Source organism: Furipterus horrens, unplaced genomic scaffold (assembly GCF_987537825.1).
Source record: "Furipterus horrens unplaced genomic scaffold, mFurHor1.1.pri manual_scaffold_6, whole genome shotgun sequence".
In the NCBI taxonomy this organism is placed as follows: domain Eukaryota; kingdom Metazoa; phylum Chordata; class Mammalia; order Chiroptera; family Furipteridae; genus Furipterus; species Furipterus horrens.
This window is the reverse complement of record NW_028327176.1, coordinates 186,693,411-186,709,881: the sequence shown is the minus strand read 5'-3', so window position 1 is coordinate 186,709,881 and position 16,471 is coordinate 186,693,411. Positions and strand designations below refer to the sequence as shown.

The following is a 16,471-nucleotide window of genomic DNA, read 5'->3' as shown; positions in this document are numbered from 1 at the left end:
GAGGCTATTAGCCAATGGTACCTCAACAAAAACGCAATTAATGAATTAATTTTTAAAAGTAATGATACAAAATGAAAAGAACAAAATGTAATGATACACCCTTAAGAACATTCAGGCGATGTGCCTGGTGCACATTATGGGTGCTCAGTAACAAGAGCTATTACTACTGTTATTGTCCTTACTATATAATAATTACTTAGGACTCCTCTAAAAATCTTCCGCTGAACCTGCATTTCTTTATCTGAGAGACCAAGAATGAGAAGGAAGCAATGTGTTTACAAGTTTTACTAATCACAGCTGACTAGAATGTGTCCCCACGAAAAGTCTTATATAGGCCACTCTTAAAAGAAAAATCGCTCCAAGTCTGGCCGCTAGCTCACTACCACCAGAGCATTGTTCCTGCCTCGTGTGCCCCCAGCAGGCTGCTCTCCCGGGAGGGCGGGGGGGCCCTGGCACCTGTCCACTCTGACTTCAATCACGTGCTCGCCTTGCACCTCCTGCAACTGCAGCATTACTCGGTCTCCTCCCCGGCGGCCACTCCCGCTCCCCTCCGCCCCTGCATGAACTTCACCTTGTGGGCCCACGTGCCGCTCCATCGGCCCAACTGCACACAAAGATGCTGGTACAGCGCGGTCCTGCCACCCCCGCACTCCTGACTCTGCCGCGTTCACAGAAAACCACGAGAGCCCGCCCACGAGACTTGTCCTAGTGTTGGCTAGCCTCACGTGGAAAAGCAGCAAGTCCTCCCCAAGTCAAGGGATAATTTTGCTCCCTGTGTCTGTCACGCACCTTCCCACGCAGACGTCCTCTTCTGAGCCCTGTAGATAGAGCTGGGTCGCTACACCACCTCCCTCCCACACAGCCCATGACGGAGGCTCCGGCCCATAACATTTCACAGGCTCTAAGGTACACAGGAAAGGCCTGGCTCTGAAGAGCACACAGAAGCGCTCATGAACTTCCGACGGCCCTAACCGTCCTCCTTTTGCTGAGGAGCAAGCTGAAGAACTGCTGCAGACCCATCACTTTATAATGAGAACTTTCCTTCTGAATACCGTCATGTCAACCTAATCAAGTGCCATGACTAGTACTTATACTGAATTGCGTTAATTTCAAGAATGTTTACTAACAAACATTCTTTAAAACTGGTTTTGTCTAATAAAAATCCAAAACTCCCCTACTCACTAATTACTTTTATTAAACACTACAAAACGGAGTAGGAACGCACACAGGCGTAAAGCTATCTCTGTAAGAATCGGTTCATCTGAAAGTTATACAGGGTAAAGAAAAGAAACATGCTGATTCTTCTGCGTACAGGTGGTAACATTCATCTCTCCAACTTTCTAATGACTTCTACTTAAAATGTTATTTTTTTATTTTAATTTTTGAATTTAGAGAGAAGAGAAGGGAGAGAGAAAGAGAGGGCAACACCAATGTGAAAAACATCACCTGGTTGCCACACATTCTGACCTGGGACCGAACCCCCAACCCAGGCATGTGCCCTGACCAGGAATCGAACCGGCAACCTTTCGGTTTGCAGAATGACACCCAACCAACTGAGCCACACCAGCCAGGGCATGACGTCTACTTCTGAAAGATTCATCTAAATTAAATGGACTTAGGCCTATGCTTGTCCACAATATTAAAATTATTTAATTATCAAGAAGCATTAAGAAATAGACGAAAATTCAGAAAAGATTTTTAAAACTTAGATTAGAAAAGAACAGTCAAAATTAATTAGAAATGCCCATAATAACAATTTCCTTTTTTAAAAGACATTGTTCCAAAACCCCTCTCACTGCTTTTTTCTGATCCTTCCCATCAGCACATTATCCACACCACAGAATATTCATCCCTCACAAGGCAGCGAGCTTGCCGCCTCCCTGTGTGATCTGTCCGTGTTCCATGTGAATCCAATTTCCTTGCATTACCTCTGCCCAGGTCAGGGATGAATGGCTGTCAAATTCCCAGTGGAATAAAAAGAAAAACCCTTTCTTCCTGAGGCAGCAAGTTTCAATTCACAGAGCACATGGCTAATCTACATATGTGAAGGTCACGGCACTTCAGTCAAAGAGGTTAAGAATGGAACAGCTCACGTAAGGGGTTGTCTTAAACATCTTGGCCTGATGCCCAACAAGTAAGATTGTTGCAAAGCCATAGATAGCTTCTGGCAGCAGCAAGGGGAAAAATATTTTGATCATGTGATGCCGCACACACTACCTAGTTTATTTCATGTGTGAAACTTTGAGAGTCCCTAAAAACCACCACACATGCAAATCAAATCCAGATTTCAGCTTCACCGGTTTGGCCATGCTGGTACACCTCCCTCTTCAGAAAATGCATTTCTATGAAATTTCTAGATGCACTGAGAATACAACTTCAACATACTGACAACCAGTTGGCTCAAATATCTGAACAGCTGATTACAACTTCTTTTTTTGTCTCGTTTTGTTTATCCACTTTTTTTTTACTGACGGTCATTAGGGTTACTGCCCCACTTGGACTGTTGTTGTAACTGCTGAGGAGATTCGCGTTAGTCTTTTTGTGAAATGTTTTCGTTCTCTTAGGCCAATTCCTATGAATGGATTTGTCAGGATCAATGAATAGACACATGTACGCTTTACTTTAGAAGAAACTACCAACGGTTCTCCAAAGTGGTTCACCAGCAACACAAGAGGTCCCGTTCCTCAGATTCTTGTCTACACTTGGTGTTGTCAGACCCTAACAGGCATGGAGTGGTGCCTCACTGCGGCCTTTATCACCATATTCTGATGTTGTCCATCTTTTCTTCTGTGAAGTATGTTTACGTCCTTTGCACATTTTAAAAAACTGGATGGTTCTTATTTTTGAATCGTTGTTGTTCTTTATATATTCTGCGTGCAAGTTCCTTGTAAAATATACACATTGTAAATATGTTCATCCAGTCTGTGATTTGCCTATTCAGATTCTTAAGGACTGATTACAACTTCTTTGCATTAGTTTTTCAACAAACCATAGAACTGCTTAGTCCGGGAAAGGATATTTAGACTAAAAGGCAACATTCTTTCAACGTTATCCAAATACACATAGCTGTGTTAAATAAAATTCGCCTCTGCCTTTATGCTTTTCTCTCTCATTAATAATATGGCAATGTGGAAAATTATAGGAACTTAATGCACAATAAAAGACGAAACACAAAATTGCTTTGTGGGTCCCATCTTCACTAAATAATTGTAGGTTAAAGTAAAGCTGCTTTAAAGCACTAATGCTTCTGACGAACGTCTCAATGGAGGAAGGGGGACAGAGCGTTGCTACACGTAACGGACACCAAGGTGAGAAACCAAGACCCGGACAAGCACGGCACCCGCCTGAATGTTTTCCCCGCTCGGCCACATGGCGCGGAAGGGAGGTGGCACTAACGGGGGAGAAAGGGAAGATTTTTAAATCCAGCAAAATCATAACAAATGTACTATAACTTAACAGTTGGAACTTTCAACATCTAACAATAGTCAGCTTCTTGTTTAATATATGAAAACAATAATGAGAAGCAAAAGAGCCACTTCAAAATTAGAGAAGTTGTCTGCCTATCACCAATCTCCTTCAGCTCAAAATTCAGATTGCTTCTAGGGCCAGAGTTACTCAAATCCATATTTCTAATTAAATGGGACAGTCAGTAAAATAAAAAGATCCCACAAACTATCTTACTCATTTTAAGCACCAGTGTTCGCTTAGCAATCTAAGGACATGCCTCGATGACAAACAATGAACACCACAAAGTTCAACAACTGATGAGTAGTCTCTGGACACCTTTGTATCTGGTACCATGTCCCTACACTAAGGGCACTGGATGTGTGTCGATGGTGGTGAAATTCAATGTTCCAATGATCAATCTTCTGAATTTTTCCTTATCAATTAAAAATAATGACTTAAAAAATTGGAAAATTACAGAAGACTCTTTAGAGATGTGATCACTTACTCCATAACTTACTTTTCCTAAATACTCAGCAAGGCAGAGATATATCAGGCAATTAAAAAACAAAACAAAACAAAACAAAACAGAAACATCTAGATTAGAAATAAGCTTCAAGTGTTAACATATTTGTTCTGAGAACCAAGACTAATGTGTTAAACTACCTTATTCCGGATCCATGAGAAAGTAGCGTCCGTTGCTAATGTATGAAGCCGGCCCTTTCCTTGCAGATAGGGCATCAGTACTTCAGAGCCTACTCCTCACAACCATGGCCTAAGTGCCCCTTCCCATCCCTTTAGAAATTAGGGAACTACAAGCTTCAGAGAGGTGAAGTAACTTGCCCAAGGTCACACAGGTGGGAAATGTCCAATCTCCCAGGTCCTCTAGCCCGGCCACCTCTGGTTCTGGCCTTTGCCCCAGCTCCTGTCCCCGCCCCTCTTCTGGTGAACTGCTCCTAAACCAGGTCTGAGCTGGTTAGAGCTGATCTGCACCAAGCCTGCCTACTCCTACCCCTGCCCCCATCCAGTCCCTGGGAGAGGTGTCCCTCTAAAACCAAAAACTGCCACCCGGACCGTTTACACGGCCTCGAGCAGCACATTCTCTTGTCCTTAGGCCCGGGTCATCCATTCATCAAGGCCCACCCGGGCAGCAGTCCCCAAGGGCTTCATCAACCAGCACGGTGCCAAGCACACAGTAGGCGCTCCACAAACGTCTGTCTGACGCCCCCAAGGTGTAGGCTCAAAGCTCTGGCGCACAGAAGATTGTTCCATATGGGGAGGCTGAGTGAACAGAATGTTCATGCCTTCATGCTGATGGTACGACGAAGTCATTTCTGGCAGAAACTCCCTGTGCGATACCCCAACAAAAGCCCAAGGAAGAGCCCTTTCTCACCACGTCATCGCCCCGAAGAACAACTCCAAGTACGCCACGTGAAGGAGCGCAACACTAACAGTACAGATTTCCTTGAAACTGCTATTGCAAATATAGAATACAGCACCAGGAAGTTTTCGGTTTGGATACATTATTAACTACTCTTCAAAGAGTTCTTCAATGATGCGCTTTTGAGGGATACAGGCTTTCTGCATAGAACTGTAGAACAATAATGTAGCCATTCATTTTAATTTCCACCTAGTTAAACACCAGGAGTCTATGACAATTCACCAGGGAAAATTATGGATCATACGCTATATTTACTCTTTGTATCTTAAGCACCAAGTGGTGCTCAATAAGTATTTGCTCATAACAGAATTAAATTTTGTCCCTGCTACTTTTATAAATGTTTTAAAGAAAACATTTTAAAAAACTATTCTTCTCTACATATTTGAGGCAGAACCCTGGCATCATAAGATCTGACCTTCCCTGTTTGACTATTTAAGAGCAGCCTAGTAAACTGTAACCTTGCTAAGGACCAAATCTGAACCACATATTCAGGGATGCGAAGCAGACACGGAAGCAGCTAATGAGAGACCACAAGTCCACCTCCCAGAATCTCAAAAAAAGCCTAGTTTTCAATTTTTCACACTTGGTTCCTTTGCAAGAAGAACTTCCCCTAAAAAGTCAGTCATTTTTGCAGATCAGGAAAATGGGAGGGTCTAAGAAGCGTAAGAAAGGAAGGATCCTTGGCCAGAGAACAGAACTTACTAATTAATAATTAATATTAAGGGACGGCACAGTAAATGGGGCAGCACCTGGTCCCAATGAGCGCGCACCAGCGGCTCTCCTGGTAAACCCAAACCAACCCATGGACCTGTCCACAAGAGTCCCAATCCGTGCAAAGCTGCATTTGTGAGGGAAATCACAGTGGAAGTCACCAAGTCTGTGTGTTTGCCCAGGTCTCAGTTTATAGTCACTGAACATGTCTGGGAGCTAGCGTAGTTTAATAAGCTGTTCGGTGGTGCATATTTGATAAGGCACTGCTTTTTAAAATTCAGAGCCACACAGAATTTTGCAGCTGGGAGAGACTAAGGGTCACCTGAGTGATGAAGGCAGGGGCTAGTCCTCAACCACACCCTGAAGTGGGGCACCACCAGGCAGAGAACAGAATCCAAGTGCCCCTCACCACACCAGCGGGAAGATGGGGGAAAAAAGAGGTGTCAGTACAGGTGCCAAGGGATTTATAGCAAGGACCTCAGTGATAACCCTGCCCAGCAGGCAACATGCCAGATAAGGAAACTGAAGCCCTGAAACCTACAAATGAATCAAGGTCTGACCAACTTCAAGTCCATGGTCTTTCCATTATATCAGATGCCTTGCAATATATTCCTATTCTCTTGTAACTGCTCATAGTCACAGAATAAACTACTATACAACAAACATACCAGTTTCCTTAGAAATATGCCTGCGTCTTCAGAAAGATACTTGCTCAGCAGTACAGTAACAATGTTTTACATTTCCATTTCCAAGGTCATTTATAATTCATTGGGTAAAGTGAATTTATTCTAAAAAATATAAACTGTGGAGGCAGACAATTTAAAGGATATTAAAAAGGGTTTATAGCTTCATATACACAGGTGGGGCAAAAGTAGGTTTACAGTTGTTCGTATGGAAAATAATACAATAATAAATAAGAGTACAAGAAAAAACTGTGTCTTGCGTACTCACAACTGTAAACCTACTTTGGCCCCATCCTGCATAAATATATGGTCATTGAATGTTTAAAATTTGCTTTTTAAAATTTCAGAAACTAGGTACCAAATTCTAGAGAAATTTTATAATTAACAATCATTTCAAAATCAGGCTATGAAGTATGTTGAGCGCTTTAACTACTAAGATGCTCATCCGAAAAAGAAACAGGAGATACTAAGAATTCTGGAACAGCCTCCACTAATCATCAATGCCTCGCTTTCTGAAAGGTTTATTTCAGGACCCAGAAGCAGGAGCTGAATTTACTCCTCAGCCAGCATACATTATCGGAACAGTTACCAAAAATACTCCAGCAATCTAAGTATCTTCCTAAATCTCAGCAGGCTGTTTTAACTTTTTATTCCAATAGCCCAAGTAATGTAGAAAGCTGAGATAAAGAAAAAGGAGCATTCTATGTAACTTTCAAAGTGATGATATTTTCCTTATCTTAGTTATTATTCTCTGTAGTGGTTCTGTATTTTGCCCTGGCACACAGCCAGTCATCGGTTGGCAGAAATGTAAAAAGAGCCCCTAGCTCCCATCAGCTATATCACAACAATCTACAATTGCTTGTTTTGCCAAAATCCACTCCCCCACCAAAATGACCAGGCCAGCACCCTGCTGACCCACAGGGTGCTGTCTGCACTAGGTTTAAGCGCGCCAGCTCTAAGCCAATGATGCCCAAACCCCATGCCCAGGTACAGTGGGAGGAGGCTTCTGCAGTACCCCTTGGCCTGAACTGCCCACCAGAGCAGCAGCGATCCCGGGACCCTGGCTACTGGCTGTGCCTGGCCCAAGGCTGATTAAGAAAATGGGTGTTCAATAAAAAATTTGCCCATTGATCATCTGGAGTAGATATTTATCTAACATACACCTCAGAGCATACACAAATGCCACATGTTTACACCTTAGGAAACAATCGTTGCTGCCCAAAGCTCTTTAAATCCCCGCTCCCGCTCTCCGCGCCGTCCGTGTAAGCCACTGTTACAGTACATAACTGATCATATAAAGATGTGGCTACATAGCAGCAGCAATAGCAGTGAAAATACAATTCCAATATTTGACACACAAAAATCTTTCACAAGGAAGACTATTCAGAATCTAAGATGTATCCCTTTGCAGCTGCCTCTTAAATATAATTAAAAGGCCAGTCATCTTAATTTAGGAATGTTTCCATGTACCGAGAATTTCTGCAGTTTTGCAGGGGACTACAGATTAAAAACATGAAGGGGGAGCACAAATCTGGGGCTCAGACCAGCAGAAAATGGACACAGCACCCCCTGGGTGGCTCTTTGCTCTGGGCTGGGGACGGTGCTATGCCCCAGGACTTAAAACCCAAACAGAAAAAATTATCAGTGTAAATGATTTTCAGTCATAACAGAAAGATAAAACCAATAATTTTAAGAAGCTAAAAATGCAAAAGAGAGAAATAAAGGGGGAAATGATCCTAATAACAGTTCATTTTCATGTCCTAATATCTAAAAAAAGTCCCAGTTTTCTCTAACAAAGTACCCCAACCAAACTTTTAAGCAAAAAGGCCTCAAAAAAGTGCTTTTAAACTTTTAATGACATAACTGGCAATGAAACAACTAACGTACACAACACACATTTCCGAAGGCAAAACCTAAGGCTATTACCCTAACGTCAGAATTAGGAGGATGTCACGGACTAAAAACAAAACTCACAATTACAGGTCCTATGGAACATTTGAAGAAGAATTTACTAATAAACTACTTAGTGCCAAGATGAATGGTTATAAAAGCAAGATTGCTTACAACACACATGAATAACTAACAATTTTAAACAAATTTTGGCATGAAGAAAAAATATATTTTAGTTCCATTTGGGAAGAGGAGAACGTTCTGAAAATGGATGGGGTTATGGTGGCAAAACTGTGTAAATGTCCTTAATGCCACTGAACTGTGCACCTGACAGCGGTTAAAATGGTAAATTTTACGTCATGTATATTTTACCACCAGAAAAAATATATGCACATATTTAATTTTTTAGCATCCCATTTTTTAATGTGGTCTAGGATTTTCTTCTGGATTTCATCACATATGGCTTCGTTCCAGGGTTACCTAATAAGGGATGACTTCTTGTGTGTTTCTCAAGTTCCACCTCTCATGAAGGCCCACGGGAGACAGGAGAAGTGCATCCTACAGAAGACAGGGAGCAGAGGCCAAGTCTACTTCAATTCAAAGCGACTGTCCTGCTGGGACAGATCTACTCCAGATTCTGATGCCATCTACCTAGGAATGTCTCTGGTAAACCAGCTGTGTGTAAGATGTTAGGGTGTTCATCTCTTTCCTAGCAATAAATATCACTCAAGAATTAAACAAATTAATTGCCTCACTGGTTCATCTGTCAAACTCAGCAGCCTTCTAATGTCTGTGGTACTGCCCCACTCAGAAGTTGGATTGAAAACTGCCTGTTGGACTCGATTCAAATAAGTAAATCTAAGAACACAGTTTCCTTAAAATCACTCCATATTAGATTCTGACCACAGCACATTTGCTGAAAACTTACTGTGGAAACACACACCTTACTTTGATAAATAAATCCACTCAGTCACTCAACGTGAATTGTTGAGTTAAAACGACTTAATACATGTGTATATTAACAATTCCATTCGTTTTTATCTTAGCCTAAGACAAAATTAGTGGATATTTACTTATGCCTAGGCAATGACACCCAAATCATTTTTTCATCAAATGACTAAGAGGGAAAAGTTACTAAAGTATATCAAGTTTTTAAATCAAAATGAATTAATTCAATCACCCAATTAAGCCACAGAGGGCCACTTAGTCTTGTATAAATAGCCTCCAAACTGGAAAAGGCAACACTGCCTAAGAGATCTACATTTATGTCACATAAATATATACGTCTATCTCTCTCCTGCTAACTGCGGATGGGCAGTTTTGCCTGGGACCCCCCCCCCCGCCCCCCCCCCCCAGGGAACGAGGGCGTGGGATCACTCCGCCTCCAGCAGCACACACAGCACGCGTGTGGCGCTGCATTACGTACCCAGGGAGAACCTGCACCAGGCCCCTGAGAAAAGACGGCCCCTCTGACCGGAACTACCCAATTTCAGAAAGGCCTCGGACGTGGATGTGGCCCCTTAGAGAGCATCGAAAAATGTCATACACATTTTGTAACATCCACTTTCAAAATGTAAATGTTGCAAAAAAAACAAAAATATATTAATGGAATGAGTTTTATTAATATTCATTTGGAGCCTCCATAAATCTGTTGCTTTAAGTGACACTCGGCAGTTCTTTCAAACATAAATATAAGCCTCAAATTTACAAATCTACACACAGTCCAAAATGAAAGTGACGCAAGTGAAATATTAGTTCCTTTTCCACAAATATGGATCAAAGCACACAGATCCATTAACTGAGGAGTGTCAGTCCAAGGTAGCAAGAAAAGACACTGGGCAAAATGCTAAGACAATTTTCTACACTAATACAGTACATCCAAAATTTACGTCTCCAAATCAGTCCTCAAAATAAGCAGCAAAATCTCATAGACCTCAACAAATTTTAAATGAAACCACTCCCTTCCTGGGAGAGGATGGGGTTAAATAAATGAAATAATCATCTTTTCGGTTTGCCTGTCACGCCGGTATTTCACCAAAGGAAATAACTAAGTTCCCATTACATCAGAAGTCATTTTTTTAGATATACCTTGCCCCAAATTATAAAGTAATAAAGTCCATTAATAAGAAATAGAACTGAAAACTCAACCCTATTATAATACACTTTTTAAAAAATATATCTAATGAAATTACCAAGTGGGTGTATATATTGAGTCTTCCTCTACATTGTCTTATATTTTTAAAAGAGGTTTTCAAACCAGAATTAGTTATTTTTATACCAAAGTGAAGACATTATTCTCAATTCTAAAGAAGGAACACACTGTTTAGGGGTAGGTACACACTTCTGATACTGTATGACACTGGGAAAAATGCAAGAGTATAAAAAGCCTTGCCAAAAATCCATCCCTAAATATAAATAAAACAACAAAACTAAAGAAAAAAGAGGGAATAAGGTTCCTCATTATATACCCAAGGTAAGAATATGTTGTTCCCTCCTGGAATATACATATCGATTTTGTGTTAATATAAACATAAGTTTAAGTAAGTGATAGCTGCCTGAAAGAGTAGTTGCCATTAAAAAAAAAAAACCTATCAAAAGTATACAGAAAGCAGCATCTCAATGAAAACAATTTTAAACCATGCATAATTTCATCCCAAATAACACAGGAAAACAGAAAACTGTAGGCATTTTTATATTTTCTTTGTTTTTTAAACGATAGGCCTTTTCCATGAACCACAGTTGCCAATTCCACGTCTTCTCATGATAGAGCAGCCATACCTCAGTAAATACATAAATTTAGGCCACAAAAATTTCTTTACAAGATTTAAAATATCCTATAGGGTAAGATTTCATTGGAGGAGAGGAAGTGGGGAGTGATGTTGTGTTAGCTACAATATATCTTACACAAATTTTAAAGTAATCAGGAACCATCCTTTAACTTCCTGCTTTGTAAGCCAGCTCATCACTTTTCATGGTAAATAAGGCTCTTTTTATTACACTGTATCATATTCTATAAAACTACAGTTAAAATAGCATTAATGGAATTCAGAACAAACGTAGACATTATAAAATCTTAGTTATGTGAGTAAACCTCAATATTCCTTCTGAGACTGCTCAACCTGAATACTTTATCTCACAAAAACCCAAAACTGTTTCATAAAATAGCTTATTTCACTTTTTAAAAAGACCCTCCCCCTACTACATATGCATATGTTTTGTTTCTAATTACAAAAAACATTTGCCACCCAATATAAACCATTTCCTAAAATCAAAAATGAAACTAAATGTGTTAAAAGCCACAAGAAAACTTCATCATTTAACAACCTGATTTTTAATAGCGTTTTATGACCTATAGTTATGCGGTAATTTAATATTTTGGACAAATGACTGTTTCTTAGTCATTTACCATAACAAACACTAAGTAATACTCGTGTTCCAAAAAGAAAAATATATTAAAAAGACACATTCCACATGTTCTACGGTAAAGTACCTAAAAGAAATCTATGAATCTAGGTCATATGCCTGTCATTTTTCTTCCCCCTAAAAAAGAAAAAAACTATTCCCAAGGGTCACACTGAGGACATAATGGATTCACTCTCGTTCCAAGAAAACAAAATACTTAAAATGATTGGTACCATTAAGAAATAATACTCTAAAGTAACAGGAACCTACATCTCCTCTGTCCTTTCGTTTCTAGCTTACAGAGATGTGAATTTTAAACGGTCCCTTTAAAAGCAAGCTGACAAAGCAAATATTTTAAAAATTAATTACATGGGTTTATTTACACAAGGTTTCTCTATAATGTTTTTACCTGTGCGAATCAAAAATAAAAATTGAAATCACAAATTTCCTATAAAGAATGAAAAATAGATTATCATTAAAAGTAAAACTCCACTAAGTGAAGATTTGAAAGCAGTGGACACCCATGTCCGCAGCCTGAGATTCACATGATTATCAGTTAAATTCAGTCTTTCACTCAGACAAGTCTCTCCTCTAAGAGATGGTTATTATTAAAGTACACCTTCCTAAATAAATGAGCTGAGTGAAGATACAATATTACCATCATTGTTAATACTTTCCAACGGATTAAAATCGTTAAAACTTTCATAGCATTAAGAGGTCTATAAAAGAAAATTCATTTGGAAGAAACACACCCAACGCAACTTGCATGTAATACAGTTCCTCTAATTCACTGGGTAAGCAGTTCAAACGGGGCTCACATTACCTGGTCTAACAAAAAAATTAAGAGGGAAAAAGGTTCTTGGAGTATTTCTGTAGTCTCCAAATCAGAAACAAATATAAAATGGCTTTTAGCATGTCACAAGACTGTCCATTTTCCCCTCTTAACTGTCTGCAAAAATTATATGGTTTCCTCCCTTCATTTTTTTCAAATATGTCAATTCTAACTAAAACACCTCATCTACGAACATCTTCAAATAGTCATAATTATTAAAACCACAAATTACTATAAATAGAGCTTCACTCTTGTTACAAAGCTAATTAAATTTCACTAAAAGATACTGTTAGTATCAGAATCTTGAAATTTTTAATTGCATAACTTTTAATGTGATATTAAACTGTGATGACATAATTCAAATTTTTATTATAGTTTAATCTCTAAAGGGTACATTTATAAAAGCTTAACAAATCCAAAAATTAGTAAAAATCATTGCTTTCATTAATTTTCAACTGTCATATCGTCACCTTACAATTAAAGACTGTGATACAGGCAATGTCCACGTTAGGGTTTTCAAAGATCTGAATTCTGTAAATGCCCAACACTGGACAAGAGCAATGGTTTTATGATTTTTAATCCTCTTATTAATAATGTGATTCACAATAATTTAAGCTCTAAATAATATTCCACCTACCATCTGCTTGTAATAGAGCTCAGTTATTATTTGTGGCAAGAATTTTTGTGACTGTACTGCTCAGCACTTCTATTTACATCAGCAGTGCTAAATGCCCAATGGTGAGAGGGGAGCCAATCAGATGGCAGATTAGATGTCAACTCAGAGGCAGCTGTCTGGAGACTATTACAGCCAGTTTACCTCCACAATTCAAATTCCAAACCTTGCAAAGGAGATCAAGTCAGTCTTTAGGCTCAGCCTATGAGCGAGGAACGGCACTATTGCAGGACACTTCTAATGACGCTGTGGGACTTGGGCGACAGCAAATTAAAGAAAATCCAAATAAATCCGATCCAAAATGATCAATTTTCACTGGCCTGCTATTTTCCTGGACTTGCTGAATAAAATGTATGCCTAATCCATGACCAAAATAAGTTCAATTTACCCGGAATGTGTTCCTTTAAACCAGCCTATCTGCTGAAGGTGACTCCTTTCAAGCAGCTCGTCAGCCAAATAATGGATTTCTTGGCGATTCTTAGACATGAATCGATATATTTTAGCCTATACTACCTCCTCATCGTCGTACGCTTGGGTGTTCTTTTTGCTACCAAACACTCAAACTCAAAGCCCGAGTCCAGTATCTCTGAATGGCTGGGCACAACTACGAAAAGCACGCTCGGCGGCCACAAAGCTAACCTATTTTTCCTCCTTCACCTTGGAAGCTAAGAGGAAAACGTGGTGTGGCTGGAGGTAGGACAAAGTTCCTCATTCTTCCCCCGGCTAAAAGCTCATTGTTGGCGCGGAGGAGCCGGGGTCAATATTCCCGTGCAGCCCGTGCCGACCAGAGCGCCGATTTCGTTACAAAAGCCGCCCGACCGTCCCCGGCGCCCACCCGGCTGCCAGGCGGCGCAGTCCCCGGCTCCGGCGCGCGCGGCTCGGGCCTGGGGTGGGGTGGGGTGGCGAGGCGGGGTGCTCGGCCGCCGGCAGTGCCCGCGCCCAGCCCGGCCCTCGGCCAGACCCCCTCGCCAAGGCCCCCCGGGCCGCGCACTCGGACCCGGTGCGCGCCCCGTTCTCGCGGGGAGGCGGCCGCGACTTAAAAATGGCTTTGGGCGCCTCGCCCCCGCCTCCCCCGGCCCCAGACGCAGAAAAAGTACGCGGAAAGAAAGAAACTAGGGCTCGCGGCGCGCGCCGAGGCCGCCGCGGCGGAAGCAGGCCCGGCCGGCGCGGGGGTTACCTGGGATCTGCCCATGGAGGGGCCGGGGGTGCCGGGGCTCATCGCCGGGTGGCTCCTTTGTTGCGCGGCCGCCCAGGCCGGGCTGGCAGCGGCGTACTGGGCGCCCATGTCCTTGCCCAAGCCCATGCCCGCGGCCGCCTGCTGGCCGCCCGCCGCCGCCCCCGCCGCCGCCTGGGACTGGGGCTGCGACGGCGGCGGGGGCGCGCTGGGGCTGTTGTAGTCGGGGTAGCTGCCGCTGTAGCTCCTCATCATGGGGCTGGGCGAGGTGAGCAGCTGGTTGAGGGTCGGGGTGGCCCCCGACGGGTGCTGGTTCTGTCCGGCGAAGCGCTGGAAGCCCCCCGCCGCCGCCGCGCCGGCGGCCGCCTTGCTGAGGCTCGCGGCCCCGCCGCCCCCGGGGCCCATCATCATGCCGCCGCCCTGCTGCCGGGGGGAGTTCAGCACCCCGTACCCCGAGGACGAGCCCCCATAGCCGCCGCCGCCGCCTCCTGCTGCTGCTGCTGCTGCCGCCGCCGCGGCCGCCGCCGCCACAGCTCCCGCTCCTGCTGCTGCTGCCGCTGCCGCTGCTGCTCCTCCTCCTCCTCCTCCTCCTCCTCCTCCTCCGCTGCCTCCTCCTCCTCCGCCTCCGCCTCCGCCGCCGCCGCCGCCGCCCGCGCCGGGCCGGCTGTAGCCCGGATAATGGTTGTACTGGCTGTTGGGGTACCCTTCGTGGGAGTTCTGCAGGGGGTCCATGCTGCCGGGGGCCCCGGCGGCGGCAGAGGCGGAGTGCATCATCCCCATCCCGGGGCTTTGTTGTCCGCCATGTTGATCAAAGCAAGGCCCGGCGCGGCCGCCGGGGCCGCCGCTCGCGGGGGCAGCGCTGCCATAGTAATTATTAAACTCGGAGACGGCCGCCGGGCCGCCGCCGCCGCCGCCCCCGGGCACGGCGACCGGCGGCGGCGGCGGCGGCTGCGCGCCCAGGGCGCACAGGCCCGGGTGCTCGTACCGGCCGCCCGCCGGCTCCCCCATCTTGGGCGGCGCGTCGTCCTCGTCGCCCGGCTGGCTCCGCAGAGGCTGGCCCGGGGGGTCGCCCTGGCTGCCCGCGGCGCTGTCCTTGGCGCCTCCATGTTGCGGCTGCTCCATGTCGGGACCGGGCTGCGCCGCGCCGCCGAGGCTGCTGTTGTTGGAAATGGGATGCTGCTGCTGCTGCTGCTGCTGCTGCTGCTGCTGCTGCTGCTGCTGTTGGAACGGGCTTAGCTGCTGCTGGAGTGCGTGGTGGTGGTGGTGGAGGTGGTGGGCATGGCGGTGGTGGTGGTGGGCATGGCGGTGGTGCTGCTGGTGGGGCGGCGCGGAGGGGGCCTCGCCAGCGGCTTTCAGTGTGTGGTTGGGGAGCAGCCCCGTCTCCATGGCCGAGCCCGGGCCCGACGCGGAGGAAGAGGAGGACGCCGCGGAGGAGGCGGAGGACAGCGCGGCGGCGCTGCCACCCTCCTTGAGAGCCGCCTCGGGCCCGCCGCCCTTGGCGCTGTTCGAGCTGGCGGCGGCGGCGGCCGCGCTCGCGTGATGGGCCATGTTCAGGTCGTGCCGGGGGTGCGGGGGCTGGTGGTGCACACTGTTCGGGCCGTCGCCGCCGCCCCCCAGCATGGGTCCCGGGGCCGCCGCGCCGCGCGTCCCCGCCTCCAGGTCCCGGGCGCCGGGCGCCGGCCGCGGCCCGGGGGGCGCCCGCCGCTCGCCGCTGGCCGCCCGCGCCGCCGCCGCCGCCGCCGCCGCTGCTGCTGCTGCCCGCGCGGCCATGATCGCCGCGGCGTGGCGAGGCCGGGCGGGGGGCGGGGGGAGACAATAAAACCCACTTTTCAGTCCGCGGCCCCTCCTGTGCGCATCCACACGCCCCGGCGGGGATCGAGCGAGCCCCCCTCCCCCTCCGCAGGCCGCGCCGGAGCCGAACCGGGAGTCACGCCTTACGGTCTGGGCCTGCTCCCGCTGTGTGATTTCACGGTGAAAGTTTTGAGTTCAGGTTTAAATGAAACTTTTTTCCTCTCTAACCCGGATATGGGTAAATACACGACTGGCTGAGCCGATCGGGCCCAGCACGGCCTGAGAGGGAGCCGAGCGAGCCCGAGCAACTATTATCCACTTCTCTCTGATTACTCGCGTGCACTCGCAAAACGCGGACTGGACTCGGCGGGCCGCCGCCGCCGCCCTCCCGGCCCTGCGCCCGCCGCCCGCCGGGGCGCATCCTCGCGGA

General features: G+C 45.5%; 1 protein-coding gene across 9 annotated transcripts in view; it reads right to left on the bottom strand.

The window, feature by feature from the left end:
- Positions 1 to 16,020, bottom strand: part of ARID1B (AT-rich interaction domain 1B) — a 403,225-nt gene extending 387,205 nt beyond the window's left edge. For all 9 annotated transcript variants that reach the window (XM_090280021.1, XM_090280013.1, XM_090280019.1 and 6 more), the window contains exon 1: positions 14,254 to 16,020. In XM_090280021.1, coding sequence (XP_090136147.1) covers positions 14,254 to 16,020 — 1,767 coding nt within the window. The remainder of the gene's footprint in view (positions 1 to 14,253) is intronic.
- Positions 16,021 to 16,471: the final 451 nt, after the last annotated feature.